Source organism: Acomys russatus, chromosome 4, assembly GCF_903995435.1.
Source record: "Acomys russatus chromosome 4, mAcoRus1.1, whole genome shotgun sequence".
Taxonomy (NCBI): Eukaryota; Metazoa; Chordata; class Mammalia; order Rodentia; family Muridae; genus Acomys; species Acomys russatus.
In genome coordinates this window covers 40,279,954-40,306,974 of record NC_067140.1, presented here as the reverse complement: position 1 = coordinate 40,306,974, position 27,021 = coordinate 40,279,954, and the positions used below count along the sequence as shown (strand labels likewise).

The 27,021-nt window shown below is 43.2% G+C and overlaps 1 protein-coding gene across 3 annotated transcripts; it reads right to left on the bottom strand.

Annotated features, from left to right (window-relative positions):
- Positions 1–8,440: 8,440 nt before the first annotated feature.
- On the bottom strand, positions 8,441–26,953 carry Apip (APAF1 interacting protein). Of its 3 annotated transcripts, XM_051144236.1 has the most exons (7): positions 26,820–26,953; positions 17,009–17,109; positions 13,176–13,224; positions 12,352–12,469; positions 11,471–11,606; positions 9,123–9,290; positions 8,446–8,595 (listed from the first exon to the last, which is right to left on the bottom strand). In XM_051144236.1, exons 1-7 carry the CDS (start codon positions 26,871–26,873, stop codon positions 8,496–8,498), a joined length of 726 nt encoding a protein of 241 aa, XP_051000193.1. In that variant the 5' UTR covers positions 26,874–26,953; the 3' UTR covers positions 8,446–8,495. The 3 variants fall into 3 exon arrangements, with proteins under 3 accessions (XP_051000195.1, XP_051000196.1, XP_051000193.1); XM_051144239.1 differs by lacking the exon at positions 13,176–13,224 and having other exon boundaries at positions 8,444–8,595; positions 26,820–26,838; XM_051144238.1 differs by lacking the exons at positions 13,176–13,224; positions 17,009–17,109 and having other exon boundaries at positions 8,441–8,595.
- Positions 26,954–27,021: the final 68 nt, after the last annotated feature.

Genomic DNA, 27,021 nt, shown 5'->3' with positions numbered 1-27,021 from the left:
ATTAGGGCTTTGATCTGGACACTTTCATTTGACATTAACTTACATATTACATTTTCTTGGTCTAGAGTATTTTTTATTGATATTGTTTTTAGAAGATAACGCAAGCTTGAATGAGCAAAAATTATATATATATATAATCAGTTTTACATTTAGAGCATGAGAAGTGAATATGAAGAGTAAACTATATGCATAAGTAAAAAGGTGACAAGTTGGCTAGCGAATATTAAGTAGAATGGCATTGGCTCACTTAACATTTATGCAGTGGGACAGACAAGCAGAGCAGTAACTCCTTTGCTGTGTTTATATTGAAAGTAATGGATGGAATTAACCCTGGAGCCATGAGTATTTGTGAAACCAATGGAAATTTTGTGAAGGATTTAAAAACACACTAAATAGGCAAATGTACTGATGGCTTGATAAACCTCTTCAAGGGAGTATACAAGACATGTGTAAATAGCTCATGTCTGTAACCATGATACTTTAAAAAATAACTTTTATTTGCCTGATGCAATTGTCATCTCTGAAGCTTACTGCCTCCATCTGCTAACCTAGACCTAGTCCTGGAAGCTTCCAGCCTCTACACAATCTAATCTAGGCCCAGAATGTTTTCAGCCTCCGAGACTTACTGCTGAATAAGCTCACCCTTTCTAGCTCTTTCTGAACTCTAGCTGGCTGGTTCAACTCAGCTATTCTGGCTCAAACTCCTCTCTAAGATGACTGACTCAAACAGTCTTTTCTTTAGGCCTCTGACTGAATTGCTCTGCTTGACCTCAAAATAACTCTAGCAGTCTTGTTTTAATCTTCTGGCTCCTTCTCATTCTCTGGCTCAGTCTGTCTTCACCTGTGTCTAGCTTGTCCTCTCTTTGAAACCTGTCTCTGTAAAACTGCCTCTGAATTCCATGAACTGGAATGCTATGAATTCAATGTCACTGCACTGCGTCTCAACTCATGGACTCAACCAAAATGTATGAACAGCACTGACTAGAACTCAGAGATCTGCATGCCTCTGTCTTCTAAGTATTGGGATTAAAGGCATGTACCACCACACCTTAGACCTAAGCTTTTCTTTTTCTTTTTGGTTTTTTGAGACAGGGTTTCTCTGTGTAGCTTTGGTTGTCCTGGACTCACTTTGTAGACCAGGCTAGCCTCTGCCTCCCAAGTGCTGGGATTAAAGGTGTGTACCACCACCACCTGGCTTTTCTTTCTTTACCTGAAACTTGCTGATACTCAGCTTGTACTCAGAAACCTGCTTGTCTCTGTCTCCTGGAATTAAAGGCATGTCTGTATCCCAATAGGATCACATAGACCTAGAAGGTTTTTGGATGTGATCTCTTGCCAGAGCAGCCACGTTCTGAATTAAAATTATTCTATGACTTGTGCAGCTGAAGGAGGAAAAATATGACTTGTGAGACTAGCCTAGGATACATAGCAAGATCCAAGAAAGAAAGAAAGAAAAGAAAGAAAGAAAAGAAAGAGAGAAAGAAAGAAAAGTCAGGGAAGAGATGGCTCAGTCATCTCAGTCATGTTAAACAAACACGAGGGCTTGGATTTGATCCCGCAAACCCAGGTAAAGCTAGTATGGAAGTATATGCTTTTAATCCCAGCACTGGGGAGAAAAAGGTGGCAGATCTTGCTGGCCAACTCAGTGTATTCCAGGCCAATGAGACACTTTGTCTAAAAAGATTAAGGTGGATGGTTCCTAGGGATATCTAAGGCTGACTTCTGGCCATTATGCTCATATCCACCTGCTCGCTCATGCGTACCCACACGAACAGCCACGCATTCAGAAACACAGCAAAAAAAAAGAAATTAAAAAGAATAAAGAAGAGGTGGGGATAGTTGGAGGAAAAGAATTGCACTTGAAATGATAGGACCTTTATTACGAAAATAAATATGAAGTAGGATGAATGTGAATAAATATGGAAGTAGGTACTTATAAAAAGTATAATTTAAAAAACAGAGGTAAGATACCACTATAGTTACAGTAAGCAAGTTAAAAATCAGTCATGCAGTTGAATAAAAATGAAGACTCAATGAACTTTCAATAAGCAATTCCTGAAGTAGTTAGTTTTGGGAACTGTTGGGTCCATAGGGCCAACATGTTTCTTGATGAAAACATTCTCTTGAGTTATAAGTCCCTAATGCCTATGATTGGAAGCTATTTCAGTTAGGGCTTTATTGCTGTCAAGAGACCATGACCACAGTAACTCTTATAAAGGAAAACATCTAATTGGGGCTGTGTTGTCAGTTTCAGAGGTTTAGTCCGTTGTCCTCATGGTTGAAGCATGGCAGCATGCAGGCAGACATGGTGCTGGAGAAGGAGCTGAGAGTTCTACATCGGGATCAGCAGGTAGCAGGAGGAGAGAGTGACACTGGGCCTAGTGGCTTGAGCTTATGAACCCCACAGCCCTCTCCCCAGTAATGCACTTCCTCCCACAAGGCCACACTTCCTAATAGGGTCATTCCCTATGGGCCTATGCGGGCCATTTTCATTTAAACCACCGCAGAAATCAAATAAGCTTTCAGAGCATATCTGTATTTATTGCTTCTAATTACAAAGGATTATTTATCTCAGTGGCCATCACCAACACCTGACACCTTACAGATTACAGATACTGAAATGGTGCTAAGTCTGACTTCTGTTGCTCTGTCAAAGCCCAGAGATGGGCATGGTGGCACATACCTTTAATCCCAAGACATATTAAGGAGGCAGAGGTGACTGTCCATGAGTTCTAGGCTAGACTGGTCTACATGATGAGTTCCAGGCCAGCCAGGGCTATGTATTGAAACTCTATCTCAAACAGACAAACAAACAAACACTTGAAAGAGATCGACTTGGAAGAAGGCAAGGTTTATCTCAGCTCAAGGTTTCTGCAGTTTCTCTCCTGCACTTGGTTCTTTTCATCACTGTGGGTCTGGGAAAAGGGTGAACACCAGGGACAGGAGCGAGTGGCAGAGCAAAGCTACTCACCCTTTGTTGGACAGGAAGGACCAGGACAAGATACCCTTCAAGGACATGCTCCATGTGGGCCTCCAACCAAGATTTACCTTACATGGTCTCACCATCTACCAGTAGCTCATCAGATCTTGAGTCCACCAATTTATTCCACCGATGAAGTCTGGGCCTCTTGATCCAATCACTTCCCTGACGCTTCACATCCGAACACTAGCTGCTCCTTTTATTTAGCCATGTTAACTCCTCATATTGAACCATAACAAAGGAGCAATGCAATTTCTTTCTCTCATTGTGTCATTTTTAAGAACTGTGATGAGAAACTAGGCATGCCTTGAAGTGTTAGCAGCACCCTCCCAGGTCACACTGACAAGAGCTGCTGATGAGACCTGGCAGTTTTCTTTCTTGAAAGGGAAATATTTGATTACATTGGAATAAGGCAAATCATTTCTTAAGATTTTAACAGTTCAGGAGGATTAAAGGGCTCTGAAATAATTTGAGAAGCAAATGCCCACCTATTGACTGAGATGTCTGTCTTATTCAATTGGAAGGTGAGTGCATACACTACAGTTAATTTAATAAAACTCAGCTTGATGTAGGGCTCTCATCAGCTTTGTCTTTCACTCATGACCAACCTTTGCCATCTTATTGAAAGAAACAGTAGGGAGAACAAGAGCTCAAGGGCATGGGGAAGAATGCCTGTTACCTCCTCAAATCACTGAACCCCGCCCCACCAAGCACTGGGAATCAGTCCTCCTGGGCTGTAACCTCACTCAATTCAAGAACAGGTCCTATCAGCTAAGAGAAGCAGCTTTACTGGAGGTGTGCTCTTGCAGTGTTGTTTCCATGACTCATCTGTCTGTCAATGACCTTGAGGAGAGCTAGACTAGGGCTTCCTGGGAAGGAAGCTAATATTTGAAGAGCACACCAAATATCTGCTGGATATTGTCCTAAGAGCGTTACATATATTCCTTGGTTTAAAATCTTTGTATTTATTTCTTGAGCTTCAATTTCATCTTAAAACAGAGCAGAGAAAATACCTATCTTGAAAGATTATGATAATCCCAAACTCTTAATAAACTAGTCTAAAAAATACTTTTCTTGTATGAGTGGGATTTACAGAAAGGAAGGTAACTAATATTAATTGAACACCTACCATGAATTAAGCACTATGTTTTTTTTTTCATGTACATTATATCACCCTTTGTCCCATTTTAAAAATAAAACAAGTGAAAATAAGCAGAAGTGACCCAAACTATGTTTCCCCAGTGGAGGATCAGTATCTATTCATTGAGTACTTATAATATGGCAGGCAGTTTTCTTGCCTATAGTAAATAGAATAAAATAGATTCTACCTCAGAAAATAACTCTGGCATGCATCTCTTTCACTTCTGGAGATGAAGCGAGGCAATGGGTTATAAAGAAGAAAAGTCATTGTCACTGTAGGGTCATAGTGGGTAGAGTTAAGATGGTGGCATCAGCTAGCCAAAGGATGCTGGTGAGTAGGGGTGAGAGGACAATGGTCTGCAGCGTAAAGGAGGGGATGAAGCTAGTGATAAAACATCTTCGACACAGAGGCACTATTCACAGCTATTCACTGAAAGAGGCTGTCTAGGAGAAAAGGATAGGAGGGCATGATTAAGAACAGAAGTCTGGCAGGGGAGAAACACCCAAGAAGTCACCCAAGAGGCCCAAGAGGTGGGCAGGGTAGGGCAGGCATCTGGAGTTATATTAAGCTAGAGAAATATCTCCAGGAAGAAGCCTCCACTAGGAATTCTGTTGAGAGACAAAAGACAGAACACTGACCTCAAGTTTTGGTGGAAAGATTGTTTCATTCAACAAATATTTATTATCAACCACTTACTAATTATTGCTTGAGAGAGTAGGGGTATTCTGAGGGACAAAAGTGAAGATTCCTACTTCTGTGGGATTCACAGTATTCAGCTATAGCATATTAGCTGGGTATAAGCACTTTATAAAGAACCAAAGCAGAGAAGGATAGCCAGGTGAAGCTCACACGTATCGTCCCAGCACTGGGGAGGTTGAGGTAGGACTGAGAGTTTGAGGTTGGCCTGGGATAGCACATTCTAGACCACCATAGACTACAGAGTGAGATGGTATCATAAAAATTAAAAACAAAACAAACAAAAGCACAAATAAAACAGTAAGTAGAGCTCTATGTGTGGAGGGATATGATATAGTTCTAAATATGAGGGCCAGGTGTCATTTAAAGACATGAATGCAGAGGGGTCAGATGCTTATGTGGAAGAAAAGTACAAAAAGGAGGGAAGAAAAAACAAATAAATGCCTTGAAAATGCAAAGGCTCAAGGTTTTCAGTGGTTGGAACAGAACATATGAGGAGGACCAAATCATCGTGTAGGGCAGTGGTTCTAACCCTGTGGGTCATCACTACCCTTTCGTAAGGGTCACACATGAAAATGTTCTTCTGCATATCTGATATTTACATTAAGACTCATAAAAGTAGAAAAATTAGTTATAAAGCAGCAATGCAATGATTTTATAGTTGGAGGTCACCATAACACGAGGAACAGCATCAAAGCATCACAGCATTCGGATGGTTGAGAACCAGTGTTCTAGAGGAATGGGCAAAGTGTGTGGAACTGTTGTCTGAAGACACGGTTAGGCGCAGAGAGCCTGGCTGACTGACTTCTATGATAATGGAATGCTGGGAGCTAGTGTTGATTAGTGATAGACTTTTGGGGTGAATGGGGGAGGCAAAGGCTGATGCACAGGAATCTGTTAAAACACATCTACGGTATATAAGCGAAAACCAAACAAACAACAAACTAGTGGGTGCTGACACCGGAAGTAACAGTGAAAGGGTTGGCCTGCAAATATTCCCTAAGTGTGAAGCTGGTGAGATGGGCTAATTGACTAACTATTGTGAGACTGACCATTCCACCAAGGGTGTCAATGTGAACAACTGGAAGGAATGTCAGAGAATTGCTTTGAATATATCAAGATACACATAGACACCCCGTGGCAACCTCAGACGCCAGGTAAGAGTTTGGAGTTCAGGAAAACTACATGGCTTGAGATACACATGTGTGATCCGCTGGATCCAACTGGTGTTTAAATCCACGAAAATAGATGAGATGGGTGAGTTTTTGGAAAAAGTTGTCCGAGGGCTGATGTAATGATGCAGTGGACAGCTGAGACTCCAGAGCTGAAGAGGGAACAGCACTGTGTGGAGCCCAGCAGCCTGAGGCGCTGAGGAGGCCAATGCTGATGGGTGAAGCTGGCAGGGGACCTCTCTCTGAGTTTAGTCATGTAGCCACCATGGGAGCTTATAATGGCACTTCCAACTGAGTGATATGGACAAAAACCCAGTCAAACTCTCAAGCCTGGGAGAGAAGGGGAACTGGGCCATGAGAGCACAACTTTTGTTCTTGAAAATTATGAAGCAAAAAGCAGAGGAAAGGGCAGTATCACGAGCTCATCATGAGACATTTATGAGTTCCAACAGCTGTCTTCTCATGTACTGAAGGTGAAGACTTAGTAGGGAAGAGCAAAACTGATGATGCAGGAGGTGGAGGAATTGTTCAACGATGTCCTTGAACATGCCATAAGAGACTCTCGGTCTCAGTGTGCAGCAGGGCCAGCTTACCTGTACTGTGCGGAGCAAGCAGAGGCGGGAAGCCCGTGGGAGAGCTCTCGTGATGGTGTCTATCCTTTTCAGTGAACCATCAGTCAAGGTCATTAGCACAGTGAGTATGAAGGGAAATGTTTGGAGTTTGAGTAGAAACAGCTGTCTGGAAGGGGTGGTGGTGAATGAATGAGGCTAACAGAATCCCCGGCCACACCCCAGGCCTGCATGACAGTAACACAGCAGTGTTTCTTTTGCCTTGCTAGGATGTGTACACACAGAGGATGGCTGGAACTCTTAGTCAAAGTTTGCTGGAACAAGAAAAAGAAACAGATTTGATGTTCAAGGAACTCATCCATCCTATGCAGGTATTTAAAGAATCCTGGCAAAAGCAAAGGCCTTGGGAAGGTCAGAAGACATCAGGTCCAAGGCACAGTTAGGAAAATAGACTTAGGTGACCCAGTTGAAGGAAGTGATAAAGATGGCTCCAGCCATGGAGGCTGGCTGGCTTGTAGTGGGTCCATTGAGTAGTTCCTGCTGGGATAAATCTATTTGCTCTTTCCAGGAGTGAGGGGGAGAGTTGGTAAGGTGGGAGATCTGACGGATGAGGGGAATAGTACTGAGGTTGGAACGATGAATTTACTAGGCTCTTACAAGTAGCCAGTTTGTCAGTATCTGGTGCTCACTCGAGATATGTGGTCATAAGTCTGAGATGACGTCACTCAGCATGGTTGTTAAAGTGTTCCCATCAGGCCTTCCTGCTTGGGTGCAGGTGCCAAGTAAGTGGCTTAACCAAGACTAAGGTCTTTTCCAAGTGAATGTGACTGAGGTCAATGGTTAGGAGGGTCTCTGGGAAGTAGTACAGATACTGGTCCATGTACTCTTTCTTTTTTTATGAAGCTAGGATGCAAAGGAGGAGAGGGTGGAGATAGGGTCTGGATGTCTGGGTAAGGGTAAGTGAATAGATGAAGGGAGTAATCTGGGGTAAATGAGCTCAAAAGGTGATGATGACTTGAGAGGTAGGGTGATGGTGGTGACCATCTTTTCTTGCATTAGAAGCAGGGCTGGGGTGTAGCTCAGCAGTAGAGTATTTGCACAGCTGCTGGCAACCCTGCACTGGATATCATTTCATTTGAATCTTATAACTGATAGCAATATACAGTAAGTGCCCTATATCATGTTATCATGTTTAAGGCTGTATGCCCCTCATTTTATGCTTGGGATATTTGCAAATACATAATGAGTTAACTTGGGGATGGGAACCAAGGATAAACAGACTTCATTGTTTCACAGATAACTCAGACTGGTGGGAATTCCACACAGTGCTTTTAATGCACCTTATGACCTGCCACATGAAGTGAGGTGTGGATTCCGCCTGCGAGTCCATGTCTGCACTTAGTTTTAGCTTCTAGAGTTTTAGTTTTACTTAGCCTGTACAGGGAAGTACTACAGCGCACATGCAAAGTCTATCCGATTACTTTTACATCAAGTGAGGGTGCATTGGTCCTAATAGTTTATATACATTTATGCATTAAATTAGAATAAGAAAGCATCCACGCTATAATTAAGTGGAAAATTCTCAGTGAATTCTACTGTTACCAATGTTTGCAAGATGAAGAGGGATTCTCTGAGAATGCATAAAAAAGGAATTAACTTAAAGGCAAATGGCTTTCTGTTACACTCTTTAAAATAAGCAAATACCAAGTAAAAAAGGTTTTATTCCATCTCCCTGTCACCTAAAAGTGTAAGAATATAAGCAAATGTTTAATGTCAGAGGAGATTATCCATAGACTTCAGTATGTGTACTATTCAGTAGAATTCAGTGACAAGTTAGGAATCTCGAAAATTTCCAACTCATTTAAAAGCAGCCAAGTTTTATTTAAGGCATAACTAAGTTTGCTTTATTGTTGGAGATCTTTGGCCATCCAGTTGGCTTATACAATTCCATTTTCTCCAACTGGGAACTGTGTTGGATCCAGTCCCATTTTCTTCATGGAGACAGCAATGTCAAACAGGTAGTCATAGCACTCACACCTGCAGAAGAAAAGGCAAAAGAGCTGCAAGTGTGTCAGCACAGACTTCGGTCCTGACCACCACATCTCCCCACGTCAGCTTGGCTTTGTCCCTACATTTTCTACTTAGGTCATACCAACAATTTCCAACCATGCAAAGGAATCACACTGAGCTGTGCAACTACACCATGTGCTTCTCAGGAACCATGTCACTCAGAAATATATATGTATATATATGTATATATATATATATATATATATACATATATATATATATATGCTGTATTTTTAAAATAAAATTCCTATCATTTAGGGTCTGTGTCTCCTTTTACATTCCTAAACCAGAGCTGACCTAATCAATACATCTAACGATTCAGCAGAGTGAAGGTCAGGTCTCTACAAATAACGATGATAGATTACTGCTGTTGCAGTCAGTTGACCAACAGACACATGAGAGACTCCTATTTCACTTTAAATCCTAAATGTGTTGGATTCATTTTTCACATTCTGAGTGAGATTTGTATTAGATATTCTTGGATTCGGTCTTACATGGTTTTTGCTTTCTCCCACGTTTCTCCCCACACGTACACCCCATGACGCCTGACGAGAACCGCACAGGAGTCTGGGTACTCATTCATGGCACGAGCCATCCGCTCTTTGAGGTCCTTCTCTTCAGGAGTGTTCTCAATAATGGGTACCACTAACACATCATCATATCTATAAGACAAAACAAGACATTTCCCGCCACTAAAATATCAATATTCTATTTGTAATTTCTCCTGTTAGTAACCAGTCAGATAATCTTTATCTCTGAACAGCATTCCAACTTCAAAACAAGATGTTGCAAGCTATTCTGCATATCTTGTATAAACATTTATACCAAAAGATACCACTGGAATCTGGCAGGCAGCCCGATGTCTAAATGGCAGACACGTATACAATATACCAGAACCTAACAAAGAAATCAGGATCATACAAGTATTTCCTCGAAGCAAAGACAATAGGGGACATTTTAAACATGAGCGAGGAGATGATACACCACACAGAGAGCAGTGTAGAAAAGATGAGATATTGAACTATATAACTATTTAACGATATAAAAAATTTAACTATATAAAAAAAATCATTATATTTCAAACCAGCAGAATACGAGAATGTCTTGACAGGCAAACCAATCAATGCAGGTGTGGTTTGTGGCACCAGGGTAGAAAGAGCTATCTAGCAACACTTCCCAAGGTTATGCTAACCCTTTCAGAATAATCTCAAATCTGCTGCATGAGAGCTTTTGTTTCTATGTTTTTCTCAGTAAACACATGAAACAGAGTCAGAACACAATAATGTTCAAGGAAGCAACTTCACTACAAGTAAAACTAAGTCCACTCTTGAGGTCACTTGTAAGCACTGACCACTCAGCCAAGTGCTCATTTACACATGGGTGACTTTCCTGCTCCCTTTTCACCAGCGCAGGGAGTGAACTTAACACCACCACTCTACGTATCGTCAGAGTTGGCCACACAGAATTGGCAGAGTTGGCAGGCACAGGCTAAGCAGCTGACACGTGATTAATAGTTTGGGCGACCTTTATCGTGGTAGTGTATACTTGCCCATGATTCCACTGTAGTTGAGACAGACGTAATTAAACAATAGCCCGTGTGGAAGGAGCGAATTGCTGGTCTCACCTTTTTCCAGAAACCAGCCAGAAAGGCGGCAGACTTATACTTTCCCATAGCATATGCCGCACAGTCAGAAATATTTCTAGGTGCAAAATAATTTCAAAGCACAGTGAGACTGGAAAACAAATTCAAACCAATCCCTCATTTCACCAACAGGATACTGAGCCTCACAACTTACATACGGAACCGAGCCGTGCAAGCCCTTTGGCTGACTGTCGGAACCCTTTTGCATTCTGGTAGAGGCATGTTGCTTCCAAAAGAGATGGCAGCTACAGTGATGCATGCTCACCTCACCTCACCTGGTAAGGAGGAGGTGCTCACCGCTGACTTTGTTGTGCTTGGCTGTGCTGCTGAGGCCTAAACCCAAGGCCTGGGGGGTGCCATGCACATGCTCCACTGCTTTAACTTTTATCTTTTCGACATGATTTTCAGCGCAGAGGAAGGCTTTAGGCGCAATAAATAGTCAAGGACATCAAATCAAATGGGTTTCACAGCATACTGGCTTAAACATGTCCAACCTGGTCCCTGCAGTCACAGAGCCACACTGATCTGGTGTCTGTAGTAACAGGCACACTCTCCTCTGATAAGGAAGGAGAACCTGTAGGAAATTAAGGTTCAGAAGAATGCTACCAACTAAAAGCAGGGCTCAGCTTGTACTCAGACATGGGGGCCTGTGTCTTCAAGTGGATTTATTTATCAGAGAGTTATTGTTTTACAGTTTTATGTCCTTCATATCACAAGTTCTAAATAATCTATTTAAATTAATAGAAAGTTTCTTTGTTTTCTGTTTTTTTGTTTTGTTTTGTTTTTTTATATAAACAGAAGTATATCCTAGAACTATATGAAGTCAACATGAGCTCTAACGGTGATCCCAGTTCAAGCTTCCTGACAAAAACGTGGAAGGGAGGCGATCTTGCTTTCTTTGTGCTGAAAACAGGGGCTGTGCCCCCATTTGACAGACATTCCAGCCACAACCTCCAGTCACTTAATGGAGCAAAACCATGCTGTTTTCTGGGTTGCTAATGACTATCTGGGGAAGGGAGGAGGAGGAGAAGGAGTCTGCGCCACTGAGCAGGCTTCTGAAAGTATGACGTGAAGTGGGTACCTCCAAACACAGATCCACTGCATCACTGCATCGCATACGCACAGAAAGGTCACGGTCTGACTTACCAAAGAGAAGGAAAAATGCACGCCAAATGATTTAATGAAAAAAAAAAGGTATACCTGTAATACCCTCCCGAGGTACATCTCCTTATTCCTTTGATCATCTCTTGATGTGTAATTTTAAACTCCTGTCCTGGAAACAGAAGAGTGGCCATCACAGCAGCTTTAGAGTGGGTATGGATCACTGCGCCTGCTCCTGCAGGATGAAGGGTCGGATGCTCAGTGAAGAGGACTTAGGTCTTTAAGACAGAATCAAGACATCGACACATATCCCCATGTAACGTGATGCACCATGTAACGTGAGGCACATACGTGTTTGGTTATGGACTTAAGTTTTCCTCTCATGGGAAAAACTCCCGGTGGGTAGGAGGGCGTCCTAGTCAGCTTCTGTTGCTGAGATAAAATGCTGACCAAGGCAGCCAATGTAGGACAGGAAAGGGTTTATGTGGCTTATATGTCCCGAGCCACTGAGGGAAGCCAGAGCAGGAACTCAAGGCAGAAACCTGGAGGTTAGAACAGAAGCAAAGGCCCTAGAGGAGTGCTGCTGACTGCCTGGCTCTCTCTCATGGCTTCCTTATACAATCCAGGAGCGCCTACCCAGGATGGCACCACTCACAATGGGCTGGGCCCTCCCTCATCAGTCCCTGATCAAGAAAATGCCCCCGTGACCTGCCAACAGGCAGGTGGATAGAGGCAATTCCTTATGCAAGTTTCCTCTTTCCAGATGATTCTAGCTTGTGTCAAGTTGACAAGACTAACTAGCAGGAAAGTGGAATAATAACAGGCCCTCTCCACAGGCTGATGAGAGGATGGAGTGAGTCTAAACATTTAAGGTTCTTGTACATATCAGGTACTTGAGCACTGATATCTAAAGTCATGATTACTATAATTTAGGGAGGCTGCCTCTGCAAATGTTTCTGTATCAGCGACTTTCTGCATACCTCTCATGGTATAAGCATTCATGAAAAGAGGAGTACACTGGCTTTTTTTCAGCTTCTTAGACGCTGGAGGCCCACTTATGTCCTGTTCATTGATGTCACAAACAAACATGTCTTCTGGCTATTTATAGAGAGAGAAAAAGAGAAGAAGGTTTTTTTTAAAAACCAACAATTACAATGTCTCCACTGTGGCTATGCATATGCAAATGTTTAACATTCAAATTAAATGTTCCTATTTTTTTCTCCAAATTTTTGTAGGGAGAAAAAAAAAATTCGAAGTTTTATACTGTGGCTAGAGTGGTGGCTCAGTGGTTAAGAACATTGACAGCTCTTGCAGAGGACCTAGATTTGGTCCCCAGCAGCCACAAGGTGGCTTTCAACTATCTAACTCAGTCCCAGCAGACATGATGCCCTCTTCTGGCCTCCATGGGAATTGCATGCACATGGTGCACAGATAAACAATTATGTAATTAATAATGTTGCTGTCAGTTCGTAGATTTGGGCCTGCTGCTCCACGACTATTTTTTCAGAAAAACCATATGAAGAAATCGGCTTTCCCAGATGGGTATTATAATTTCCTTATCCCTTGAGAAACTCAGTAATAGCGCTATTCTTCAGTTATTTAAGAGTATGTCGTCCCAGTATGATGTTGCATATTTCTGATCCGCAACTTCCAAAATCCAGGGAAAGTGTTTCTAGATTAGTTATTTAAATTATCATAACAGAACCACCCTTCAAAACTAACACTACCATCTAGAAGCAATTCCACTGGGTCGGACAGCAGTTAAGGAGGGGGCAGAGAACTTATGAAGAATCCTTTAGCATACCTGAATGCGTTCCTTTTGCACGCCTGAGGGAGCAATGTAGATTTCATTGCTGGTAACAAAAATATAGAAATTGCATTTTGTTTAGCTACGTTCCGGGTCTTGCACAAATAAAATGTATCCCGGCAGCCCAAGCATCAGTGTCCTTTATACATCAAGCCACAAACAGCTGCCTGGCTGAGTGAGGTAAGAGCTGGGGTGTAATGAATGAGTTCAAAGCTACTTTGCAACACTGGTGGCCTAGGCAAGCTCTCTCTCGGTGGTTGCTTTTGTCTTTCCTGCTTTTGTGTCATGAGGAAGAAAAGAACCGATAGTAACTAGACTATTATCCGGAGAAAAGATCAATCCATATATGTAAGTATTTAGCACGTTTTGGCATGAATGAATAAACTTCGGTATCATATGTAAAATACAGTAACTCTAAAATCCAATCAAGCAAAATGTATTGAGAACATTTCACATGGCAGAGAGTGAAGTTCGAATTTATTACATGAAGTCATGAAGTGCAGAGCCCTCTGCTGGACAGTTTGCTAAATTACAGCGCTAGCCCTGAGTAACGTTGTAGCCGTTTCCTCTATGACAAGCACACCAATCTTGGAAATTATTTGTCAATAAAGCAATCACAAAAAGTTAAGAATGCACAAAAGGTATTGAATGTGGTTGCAAATGCTTATAATCAGAGCACTTAGGAGGCTGAGCAGGGAAGATCATGGGTTTAAAAGCAGCCTGGGATATGCAGTGAGCAAACCTAAAAGAAACAAAAAGCACACATGTGCACACACAACCCAGAGAGAGAGAGAGAGAGAGAGAGAGAGAGAGAGAGAGAGAGAGAGAGAGAGAGAGAGAGAGAGACAGACAGACAGACAGACAGACAGAGACAGAGAGAGACAGAGACAGAGACAGAGAGAGGGAGGTAGAGAGGGAGAGAGAGAGAGAAGTGAAAATGCCTTTTGTTCTGGGTGTTCGATCAATAACCTGTACCATTTTGCACAAGGTCCTCTACAGTACTGCCAAATTTGACTTGCAATGTAATCTCCAGCTTTTCCATTCTCTCCACTAACAGAACAGTCTTTTGGTTCACTTGTCAGCTTCAGTTACCAGAGCATATAAATGAGCTGCCACAAAAGTGGGAACCAAGGGAACACAAAAGCACCCGGGACTCCAGCTTCCGCATGGAGGCAGAAAGGCGCAATGGACAAACATCACAGGCTTCATACTGAAAACGAGGATGGCCTACATGAAGCTGTTTAAGTGGTTACTACAAAATACACGGACCTGGAACTGACAGGTGCATCAGTGAACTGAGTTTCTTCGTGAATTAAGGTCTAGACAATAAAAGTCTGATAGGTGAGCAGAATCCGGGGTGCAGTGAGGGATGCATGTGTGTTAGGTTTCCTGGAGCAGGTGCAGCCTCCCTCTTTAGCCTGCAATGGCGGTGGACCACGGTCCCAGAGGACTACTCTCCAGCCTTGTGACACAAAGAAATTCTAGCTGTGCTGTTTGTTTGTACTGTTGTCTTTGTAAATGGGAACTGACTTGGACTCTGATCAACTTTGAGTAACTCAAAGACAAGCTAAGAAAATTTTTGACATAGTAATACCAATACAAAAAGAAAAATATGGAAAAAAAAAGTATTTTGCTTTAGAAGGCAATATACAAAAGACTGAGGGAAAATATTTGCTTGGTTTTTAAACCTACAAATAAAAAGAAAATTGAAGTTCCAGAGAATGAATTCTGGAGTTTATTTCTCTATACTCCCTGCTCTTTTATTCTATGATAAACAAAAGGAAAACAACAAACAAAAACAAGAGTTCATGTTACACTTACTTACACATACATGCTGTATGTGGGTGTGTCTATTTTTATTTACCCCCTGGCTCTCTGGTCATTAAGGATCACTGAAACATATCTCAATAGCTCACCTACAGCATGTGTTGATCAAATGTGATTCTGACAGCACTTAGCAGGCTTAGCATGGCTGGCACATATCAACAAAAATAGGAAATGCTAAAATTATAAACCAAGCCTACAGGCAATGGCTGCTGAGTGTCGTGGAGTGTGTCCTTACTTTCAATCCCTATGTGCATCTTTGCTGTCACACACACACACACACACACACACACACACACACACACACGTGAGCGCACATATGTGTCCTAGTATCATACACTAGTCATAGAAGCTGGAGTGTGGTATAAGCCAAATCTTGAAATCTGTCAGTATTTCTATATTTCCAAATATGTCTGTTTGATTCTAGTACATTACCAACTGTATTTACATGTGTTGTCAAACTTATTTGCACCAAGAGTCAGCCACAGAAGACAAAACTATCACCAGAAACATGAAGATGAGTGACAGGGCAAATAAAGTCATTTAAATAGTAGGAATAACATTCAGCACTTTATTAAGAATACCCATTTTAGTCTGTAAAGCACAAGCCTAAAGCCAAACAATGGCTTAAAACTGGCTTTTCCCACTTGCGGCCTGTAGAGGGAGCACCTTGCCCAGTAAAAAATAAGGAGAAACCACCTATGATGCAACTTTCCTATAAATTGATTGCAGTGCTGTAAAAGCCATTACCTATTAAGACATGTGCCAATAAACGGTTTATGTTGGCCACACACAATCAGAGTGGCGAACAGTAAAGTTCTAGAAAGAGAAGTCCTTCACAATTCCCTGCTTTAAAACACTCTCGGGAGTTTGCATTCTACTTTTTAAAAAAATTTTGCTGTATGCTTTTTTTTTTTTTTTGAAGTCAGAAATGACTATTTCAGCTCGGTTTGGTAGGAGCTTTTTTATATACAAACCCATTTTCTGCATATGCAAATAAACAGTACTTAACTAAAGGCAACGCTTAGAACATGACTTATTGTAAATCGTACATCAGGGAAATTAAATTACAGCCACTTGACTTCTCAATAGATGAGTGAAGCAGGAAAAAGTTATTAAGTTTCAGGTATATTGTGAAGAAGAAAACTTGAAAGTTTAGGCAAAACAGTCTGAACATTTGCACAAAGCTGAACTGATACTTTAGCACCGAGGGTGACTGATGGAGACAGACGGACATGAATGGACACACAGGCCATCAGGGGACATGCTTTATCTGTACAGAGAATCCTTACATCCATAGCTGCACGAGCTGCTGACTAAGGCATCTTTTGCTACTTCCTACTATCAAATCAGTATTTCAGAAACGGTGCTGTAATTTGAAGTGGATAAAAGTACAAAGGCATCATATTGTGGGGGTAAAATATGATTTTTTTTTTTTTTGTTTAAGTTGCTCTGATTTTATTTTACAATCTGTTTCCTATCATGAAATGCAGACTCCTTGGGGAATACATACATATGTATACATGCACACACACATATCATGTACATTGATATTCAACATATAAATGTTTCAATATAACCCAATTTCACTAAAGAAAAAAAGCAAATTAGAATACAGAATAAAATTCGGCCTCAGTAACAATATTCCTACGTTTCAGGAGGAAAACATTAATTCTATTTCAGAAAGTCTTGGGAAGAGTCACTACCAGTGCTGCCCTGATTCCTCATCTGCTTGAAGACAAGCCAGCCACTGAATCCGGTGAGCAGTAGAAGATGATTCCCACTTTCTGTTTAAAATCCAGTGCTTCAAAGAAGTAGACACTAGCAAGGGCTGGGCCGATTGAACATCATAACTCTGCTTAGAATAAATAGCACGTGGTTTGTTTCTGAACTCAGAAAACACAGGTGTTTTGAGGTTTTAGCGATTAATAATCAGTTGTGTAGAACGCCTACAGTGTCGGCGTCACACGACACTGCCTGCAAGCTGAAGTCAGCCAGAGGCTTACCCGTGCTTCAGGCTAATCCCGCCGCCGGTGCCGGTGACCCAGCCCAGATGGTAAAACTGCTTGCAAAGCTCTGGGATCAGGAATCTGGGGTGTTCCTTGTCCTAAAACAGAAGACAGTGGCTTTTTAAATTGTGTATCCAGCTGGCATTTCTAACAAGAAATCAACTTAAGAAAACAAATACATTCTGTCCCTCCTATTTAGAGACTAGATTATTTGGCCACCTGGGACTGGACAGTCTAGGGGTCTCACTCTACGGAACAGATGGTAAGAACCAGACAGGAAACTGCCAGAGGTCCATGCATACAGCGAGCAGAACACACTTTGGGCCACACAGGTAAGGTCTTTATACGCAACACCCCACTAGAGCATCACACACAAGACAGCACGACCGTTACAAGGTCGATGCAGGCTCTGTGGGTTCAGTTTCATTTTTATCTTAAAATTGTCCTGTTTTCTAAAGTGATATTAATATCTCCTCTTATTGAAATGATACTATGAAAACTAAAATCAAGCAAGTAACAATAAACAAATCACACACACACACATACCCATGGTTGTAGGCAAATATTATGAATGGCAGTTGATAAATTAGCCTTCAAAATATAGAACGCAGAGCATGGGAGGAAACCAGACATCTTGTAAAGTTCAGATCAACACAGGCTTAGGAGTTGGGAGACTTAAAAGTCCAAACTACATTGTATCTAACTCTGTTCACATGATGCTAAGTGGGCTGGCTAGTTTTTCCCTCAACTTGACCCAGGCTAGAGTCATCTTGGAGGATGGACCCTTGCTTGAGAAACTGTCCCCACCAGATTGGCCTGTGGTGCACTTTCCTGATGACTGATGTGGGCTCAGTTCACTTTGGGTGGAGCTGGCCCCGAGCTGGTGGTTCTGGGTTGTAGAAGCCACGAGGAGCAAACCAGTGAGCAGCACCATTCCACAGGCTGCTTTAGCTCCCGCCTGCAGGTTCCCGCCTCGTAGGCCTGCCCTGACTTCTCTGGATGACGCACTGCAAGTCGTAAGCTTTGCTTGCCCCGGTGCTTTTGCTCAGCGTTTTATTACAGCAATAGAAACCTTAAACCAAGAGAAACCAAGCCTCACTTATTCAACCATTAAATGAGAACACTTTGAGGAATAACATGAGAAAAAAAATAAAGATAAAACACATAGCACAAAGCAGAAAAGGTGGCGCAGTAGGGAAGAGCTCTCGGAGAGGAACAGACTCACATCAAGCAGTTCAATGCTGCCTACTGAAGCCTGTGGCCTTCTTAGGCACCTGCTTGTGTACACACACACACACACACACACACACACACACACACACACACACACACACACATCAAAGCTTGGGGCTGGAGGGATGGTTCTTGCACAGGGCTGGAGTTCAGTTCCTAGCATCCATGTGAGGCAGCTAACACTCACTTGTTCCTCCAGTTCCACAGGACTCGACGCCCTCTGCTGGTGTCCTTGGGCACCGCACTCATGTACACTTAGCACATAGAGCTGCACACATATACACGTATTTAAAAATAAAATTTAAAAGTCTCTATAGTACAAACCGCACAAAACCATGTGGCACAGTACTAACTTCCTTCCACTTTAAAGAGTTAAAGTTCTTGAACACAAATTAATTATGTAAAGTTAATAATAAAATGGATTTAACTTTTCTCAAGGAATCTAGCCAAAAATTTCTATGCCCCATATAATTTGCTATTTCCTCTTTTGGGAGAACATAAATGATATTTTAATTACATATTAAATACAGCTAATGGAAAGACTCCTGCAGCGTTCCAATCATTAAGACCAAATTTGCGCAACAAATTGCAAACATTACAGAAAATGGTATATTATTATAGGGCCCCCCCTTCCCTTTTGTCTTTTCCTAGTATTGAGGTATTAGAGCAATTAGCCAGCTTCCTGCTACAGTGTAACAATGGCAGGGCACTGCTGTTACTTATGGTTCCCTCAGTCAGTCAGATCAGCAAGACGCAATTACAGGGAAGTAGTAGAGCCCTGGCAAAGACCCACTTGCTGAAAGTGCAGCCACTTAACCTGTGCAGCCCCAGAGTGTGAACGTAGAAACGTTAGCTTCAGAACTGGCCAGGTGGGAAGGCTCAGCTTGGGCCACTGTTGTTACAGATGGCTTTAGTGAGCATGACAACGCTATGACACGAGGCCGAAGACTCATCACAGCGAAGAGAAGGGAAGCTACAGTGTGGCAGAAACAGACTCAGTGACACTTGGAATATATTTCAGACATTACAATCTAAAACTCTTTCATTCCACTTTGAAGAAATTTCAGTTTCGACTGCCTGAGAAATGCCTACTTACGTCTGACAGTGGCTCCACTTATTTCCCTTCCTTTCTTTTCTTAAAACATCAGCAAGTACTTGGACTCAGGCTTTCCTCTGGGAGGACTCGGACACAAACATAAAATAAACTTTCAGGAGAGGGGTGACGTTCAGTGGTAAAGCATATGTTCATTTGCATAAGCAAAGGCCCAAATCTGGTCCTCAACACCACCCCCAAAGGAGAAAGTGTCAAAGGTATTTAACTTAGCAGTTGATAAGGAAAGCAATAAGGTGTGCTAAAATTGGTTCAAAACAGAATTCAACACACTTGGGTATAAATAATTAGGAACTATGAATTTTCAAATAAAGCCAAATTGGTCAAAACCCACAGGCTAATACTAAATAGAATCAGCAATGCACACAACTTTGCTGCTGTGGACAGGAAGCTCCAGGGCTGTGACTACTCCACAGTTTCTGTACCAGTGAACGGGCCTACAGACAACCTTAGACAGCCCATTGAGGTTTTTGCTTGCCTCAGTCTTTGACAAGATCCCTGAGACTGGGTCCAGGAAGGGAGAAGGTGCAGCTGAGTTTCCAGGACAGCATCGCTTCTTCCTGCTCTTCCATCCTGTTCTGTGCATTCCTGGCTTCTCTGTAATAGCGCCTTCACTCAAAAGCCCCTTCCATGCTTTCCCCACACCAGGAAACTTCCTCCCCTCACACAAACACTGACAGGAGTTCAAAACAGAGTCTGTTTTCAGCTTTGCCCAAACTGACAGGTCGGGGAGACTTTCTGGATGTCGAGTTCCCAATATGGATCAGTGATTCTTAGACTTGTGAATTTCAACACCAGTTTTCTTCCTTTTATTTATTACTGGGGGTGAGGGCATACATGTAGCAGTTAAAAAAAAAAAAAAAAACCACTTTGTGGAGTCAGTTCTCTCCTTATACCTCTATGTGGGCTCCAGAAAACAAGCTCAGGGCAACCAGCTTACGTTGCAATTGCTTGCCCACTGACTCAGCTCACAGGCCCATGGGTAGCTTTATCGATTTTAGGGAATACCATGTGTTTCCCAATTAATGACATTAATTCTATTTTAACTATCCACTATCACTGTCTTCAGAAAGGAGTAGATTTCAGACATAAAAACGGTGAAGAGAAAAATGTTCATATAAAATGCACTTTAACGTCAATGCAATGAATTTGGGGAAATTCATATTTTCACTGTTCTCACTTTATAATCCCACTACGCATTCTCTGCGGGACTGGCTTTTGGAGGTAGAAGGCACGCTTTTCCTGTATGATCTCATTGCTTGCATTTCCTTCTCCTGCAGTTCACCCTCCATTCTAGCATGAGTACTAAACTAATACAGTACTTAGATTGCTGAGCTTGGTCCCTTGAATCAACAAATGCGCAAATATTCCTTCTTGATCTCTTATGTCCCTTTATGGCCTAATTTACTTTCCAAGTATCTTTTCCACTATTGGTTTACGTGTGCCCCTCAGTTCTAGTTAAACTCCGTATAGAGCCGATTGTGGCTCCTGGGGATCCCTGCATCCTGATGTACTTCTCAGATGAGGCCAGAAGATGTGCAGTTTCAACACTGGATCTCAGGATTCTCTCTCGGGAATCACTTGTTTGCTGATCCAACCCACGCAGAAGGCCACTGGGGTCCGAGAAGTCACGTGGGTGATCAGATCCTCCTTGCGCAGTCAGCCCATCCTTGATGTGACTACTGCTCTGGCAATAGCCTGAATGCTGCCTCATGAGCCCCTGAGGGAGAGCTCAGGTCAGCTGCTCCTAGACTCCTAATCCTGAGTACCTATGGGACACAATGGGTGCTGTTGTCAGCTGCTAAACTCTGGGGTGGTTTGCTGTGCAGCAACAGGTCTTCCCCCCCCCCCCCCACTCCCCGCAGGGATACAGTTTGGTTACAGTGTTGCTGCTCTGGCTGGGCCTGCAGTTGTTGCACTCCTCTGAAACCCTGCTGGTCAGCTTTGACTCAGCAAGATGCAGCCACCCTCCCTCCAATTGTGTGTGACAGCATTTGCTCTCGGCCCTTGTCTCCCGGCATTTATTAAATACTTCTCTCACTCACTCTGACAAACCCTGAGTGCTAAATGCACGCTAGGCCCTGAAGCAAGAAGCATCCACTCTGAGGAGCTTGATGTAGTAAAGACCTTCCCAGTCATGGGATGACAGTGTATGACAGAAAATGGTTGCGGGTAGGGGGGAAGGGAGCTGGGTCGGCTGCTGGAGTTCATGATGGGTGGTGAAAATGTGTTGCTCTGGTGGATAGGGAACTCGGGAAAGGGAACTTGTTACAAACTAGGTCCTCAGGACAAAAGAAAAAAAAATTTTTTTTGCCCCAGAGGGAGAGAGGGCAGGGGATAAGATCAAAAGCAGGAGACAGGGATGAGGGAGAAAGGGAAGGGATATCTGTCCCTCAGGGGAAGGGGACAAAAGGCTGCCTCTGGACAGAGAGGAGACAGACATGGCCCGTAGGCAAATGGCAGTTTATAAAGGTAAAAGGGGATGAGGTATTTAATTTTAATTGGGCATGCTAATTAGGTAAGCTAAAGGGGGCTTTTTTAATTAATTTATTCATATTACATCTCGATTGTTAGCCCTTCCCCTGTTTCCTCCCATTCTTCCCTCCCTCCCACTTCTCCCCTTCTCCTCTCCCCTATGTCTGTGATTGAGGGAGGCCTCCTCCCCCTATATATGCTCTTAGAATATCAAGTCTCTTCTTGGAAACTAGCTATCCTTCCTCTGAGTGCCACCAGGTCTCCCCATCCGGGGGACATGGACAGAAAAGGGGCACCAGAGATCGTGTGAGAGTCAGATCTCACTCTCCACTCAACGGTGGAGAATATCATGTTCGTCGGCTAGGTCCTGGTAGGGGTTCGAAGCTTACTGCCTATATTCTCCTTGGCTCCTCAAAGGGGGCTTTTGATTGCTGAACTTCTATGCTTTAATAGCTGGACCTCCGGTAGTCAGCCTTGGGAAGAGGAAGTGGCCAAATAAGGAAACAGACCTCGGTGGCAGCTTTAGGGATGCAGTCTAAAGGCTTTTTAGCCATGCAGAGGGCGGGGATGGGGGAGAAGGGCAAACAGCCATGCCCACTACGCTTGAGTTGGCCAGAGTGCCTTCAGTTCTCTAGTTTTTGTGGGTCTCGGAGACTGAGCTCAGGTGATAAAGCTTGGAGGCTACTGAGCCATTGTGCAATCCATACATTTTTGTCTTCAGAAACAGCGTGGTGTGGTGGTACATGTCTTTAATCCCAGCACTTGGGAGGCAGAGGCAGGCAGATCACTGTGAGTTCGAGGCCAGCCTGGTCTACAAAGCGAGTCTAGGACAGCCAAGGCTACACAGAGAAACCCTGTCTTGAAAAAACCAAAACCAACCAACCAACCAAAGAAACAAATTAGGTTCTGTGGATGACAGTGGGGAAGCAGGATTATTTTTAACTTTGAAATTTTACTTCTGTATATAGGTGCTTTGCCTGCATGTACGTGTGTACTCTACTTGCATGCCTGGTGCTCACAGAGGCCAGAAGATTGGATCCCTTGAAACTACAGTTACAGATGGTTGTAAGCCACCATATGGGTGGTAGGAATGGAACCGAGGTCCTCTGGAAGAGTAGCCAGTGCTTTCAACCACTGAGTCATCTCCCCAACTATTTTTGAGATACTATCTCTTTCAGCTAGACCAACTGGCCAGCAGGTCCCAGGGATCCTCTTGTCTTCATCCCTTCCAGGGCTGGGGTTACAGGAATGTGCCACTGCATCCAACTTCTACACGCATGCCGAGGATCCAAATTAGGTCAGCATCCTTCACAGTGTCCACTGAGCCCTCACACTCAGACATCTGACTATGGCAGTGGAGAAAAGACACTGAAAGGCAGTGACCAAGAAAGCAAAGACTAGTCCGGTGAAAAGGCCAGTGAAGTATTTCAGAAGGGAAACTGTAAAGCGACACTGTAAATGGATTTAGAAGATTTAAAGACTTAAGAGAAAGCTAAAGGGCATGTACAGTAGAAAAATGGTAACATCTAATTTATCAATCATATGAATCACCCTCATTAGGCCCCTCAGTAACCGCTCGCCCCTTGAACTCCAGAAAAGGAAGCCTCGAATAATAACCGAGGCCCTCGAGCATCTTCATGCCCGTGAATATCATTCCACTGTAGTGTATTCTGACCTTTTCTGTTGCTTTAACATTTCTTCGCTGCTTTTGGAAACCAGTGTGGATTTTTTTTTTTTTTTCAATTCCTTGAATAAAAAGTCAAGAACCTGGAAATATCTGATACTGACCTCAAGTACCAGGAACAGGAGGAAGTACACAGAAAAGTAAGATGTACTCACTGTGGGGAGTGGGACGCTAGAGCCTGGGGACTACCAGGGAAAACAGCAGTGCAGTTGGCAGTGGTAAGGTCCCTTCCGAGGGCAGAGCAACCAGGATGAGATGGGCTAACGAGCACAGCAGTAGAATAGTTCCTAACAACACTCAATTCTTTGGCAGAAGCACTAGCAAGGCAGACTGTAGGGTTCTGACTGAGGGTCGCATTAGGTCAAGGGTGTCTGTAAATTAAGCCAGGCTTAATTACCTTAAAGGACATTATTAAGATTGTTATTTATTTTAGTTATTTGTGTGTGTGTGTGTGTGTGTGTGTGTGTGTTTGTGTGTGTATGGGCATGACACCTGTGTGGTCAGAGGATAACTTGCAGGAGTTGGTTCTATCTTCCCATGTGGGTCTTGGGGACAGAACTCAGGTTGGCAGGCAGGCTTGGCAACAAGCACTTTTCCTCACTGAGCCACCTCATTGGCCCCTAAGTATCAAATGCTTTGAGGAAGCCAGACCAAAGTGGGGTTCACTTGCTTCATTCAGAAATAAATGAAATTTGCAGGCATGAAATTCTAAAGATTCTTTCAATAATGTTGCTATGGCAGGGAATCCTAGATAAGGAAATAGAGAGAAAAATCGGCCAATAAAAACAATTTCCTATTATATGTAGTAGTAGGAGGAGGAGTCACTTTTCAGACACTGTAACACATACCTGAGATAACAGCATGAGAAAAGGTTTATTTTGGCTCACAGTTTTGTGGGTCCCAGTCCATGATCAGCTGGGTCTATTATTTTTAGGCCTTTGGTGGGGTGCAGGACATCAATACCAAAGGGTACATGGTGGCACAAATGGCTCACCTAATGGCCAGAAAGCAAAAGAGAAAGAAGGTACACAGGGCGTTTCATGACTTTTTGGGGTCACAATGGCATAAGGCTCTCTCGATAGTCCCTATCTTGTACAGGTGCTTCTACTTCCAAATGGTGCAAATCTAGAGGATTAGCCTTTGTCATACAGGCCTGAGGGGACAGTCAATGTCCAAATGACCGCATTCGCTAGGAGGAAGAAGAGACTGAAGGCATAGGAGGGCTATAGACTAATAAATAGGTTCTCTTCTGCTAGGAAAGAGAAACTGAGATTGGGAGAAAAGGGAGGTAACTGCCTTACACAGAGGAAGAACAAAGAAGCAGGTAAATGTGTGATACACTCAACAACAGGAATTGCCAACACTCATTGGGTGCTTGTTCTGTGTCAGGCTCTACTGTCAGAGCTGTATGGACCACTTTCTCCTTACACCAACCCCAAGAGATTAACTTGTCTAAGACTACCTGATAACTAACAGCAGGACCAGGACCTGAATCCAGGCAACATGGCTGTGTATCCTTACTCCTTTAAGTTTTAAATGATACCGGAGATGGAAAGAGGAAGAAGTCGAAGTTGAAACGTTTATATCTAACAGTCATTGCATTTCACAGGCCACAGGCCTGAGGCACAAGGTGAAGAGAGCCTAAAGGTTTTAGAATAGCCTCTTAAAATGACATAAAAGGACAGGACACAGAACAGGACACTGTAATGTGTATAGTGTCACCGATTCATACAGCTGACTCTTAGGAGTTCTCAGTGGCTTGGAGGAGAGAAATTCAAGAAAAGGCACTAGTTGCCACATGGTGTAAAGGATACTGATAGAAGGCGCACAGCGGCAACAATAGGTACGAGAAGGAAAAGTGCATGTTATGAATAGATAGGGATTGGTCAGGGCAGATATGGGCAGGGGAGTCAAACGGTTCAAACTAGTATCTTGTGGATGATGCTAGCCTGTTTTATGCACTATTGGTGAAGCCCTCTGAGCAGGTAACACATAGCTAAGTCATAAAGGATACATATGAGTTAACCAAGAGAAAAAGTAGTAAGGTGTCTGTGCTGGCTAGTTTTTAGGTCAACTGGACACAAGCTACAGTCATTTGAGAGGAGTAGACTTCGACTGAGAAAATGCCTCCATAGACTGGGCTGTAGGTACACCTACAGAGGGTTTTTCTCCACGATTGATGGGGGGGGGGGGGGCTCCGCCTACTATGAGTGATGGTGCCACCCCTAGGCTGGTGATCCTGGGTTCTATAAGAAAGCAGGAACACAGCACTTGTCCATGGCACCTGCAGCAGCTCCTGCCTCCAGGTTCCTGCCCTGCTTGAGTTCCTGTCCTGCCTTCCTTCTGTGAGGAGCAGTGATGCGGACGCCTAAGCCAAAGAAACACTTTCCTCTCCAGGTTGCTTCGGTCACGGTTGTTCCCTCACAGCAGCAGTGACTCTCTAGGACACAGTCTGAAGCCGACCCACAGCAGGCTGTCTATTTGATCTGTACGATACTTAGAACTCAAGCCAGTATTTTAAAATGTAGAAATTTCACACAGAACATGACTTTCTAAGTTTCCATCAAAAGCAAAGAAACAAAGAAACCAGGATTTGACAATGAACCTATAGCTCCACACAACAAGAAGAGGACATATATGGGGACAGCCAAGGTACATAGTAGAGTTTTCTGTGGGGTTTCCTCAACATCTGGGCCAATCCGAAATGCTAAGCATTCATAATGTCTCTCACAAATCACTATCTGAAACTACTTTCCTCTTCTGCATTTGAAAAATACCTTCAGCTTCTTGTGTGTGTGTGTGTGTGTGTGTGTGTGTGTGTATGTGTGTATGTGTCGTTATTTCCCGTTTTGGTAAATTAAACCACAACTCTTGGACCACAGCTTATCCTGCTGACCTGGCACGATACTTACTATGGAAAAAAAAATCTGTATTTCTATGATGATCGTCACATAATATTGAAACTGTTTATAGTCTTCTCGTTCTCCTGTTCATCATTTCTTAGCACATAGAAAGTATTCCCTAAGACTGCAATCTGTTTTAACTGAAAGAAAACCCCATGCATCCCATGCGCCCATTTTCCTTAAAGAATGATTTCCATGTTCTCCCACCTCGTAATGTCACATAAGGCAGACAGGGACAGCTGCTCCAAGGGGTGCTGTCTTCACCATGCAGGGACAGTTCCGATTGAGCAGCCCTACTACGGGACGGAGGGCTATGGGACTGGCGCCGACTGGGCTAGGGATCAGGAGCCTAGAGCGCCTGGCCGAAGCCCCACCCTGCGTGCCCTAGACCGCTGTCCTTACCTGTGCGCCACATGGTCTCGAGCAACAGTCTCCTTGAGCTTGACAACCAGACATAGTTCTAACTCCGCTCGGTTATCCGCCAGCACTCTTTCCAAGCCTAAGCTGCCCGAGGGGAAACTATTAGGTTAGAGAGCGGGCAGCCTGGGGGCGGAGCAAAAGCGAAAGGCGGGGTCTGAGAGGGCCTCGCTCATTGGGAGAACCT

Excerpts from the sequence above, each read along its gene's own strand:
- Apip (XM_051144236.1), bottom strand. The coding sequence starts at position 26,873 with ATGTCTGGTTGTCAAGCTCAAGGAGACTGTTGCTCGAGACCATGTGGC. Across the intron at positions 12,470-13,175 it reads TGCAAAAGGAACGCATTCAG|CCAGAAGACATGTTTGTTTG; the intron begins GTATGCTAAAGG and ends CTCTATAAATAG. Across the intron at positions 8,596-9,122 it reads TGGGAGAAAGCAAAAACCAT|GTGTGAGTGCTATGACTACC; the intron begins GTAAGACCGAAT and ends TTTCTTCTGCAG.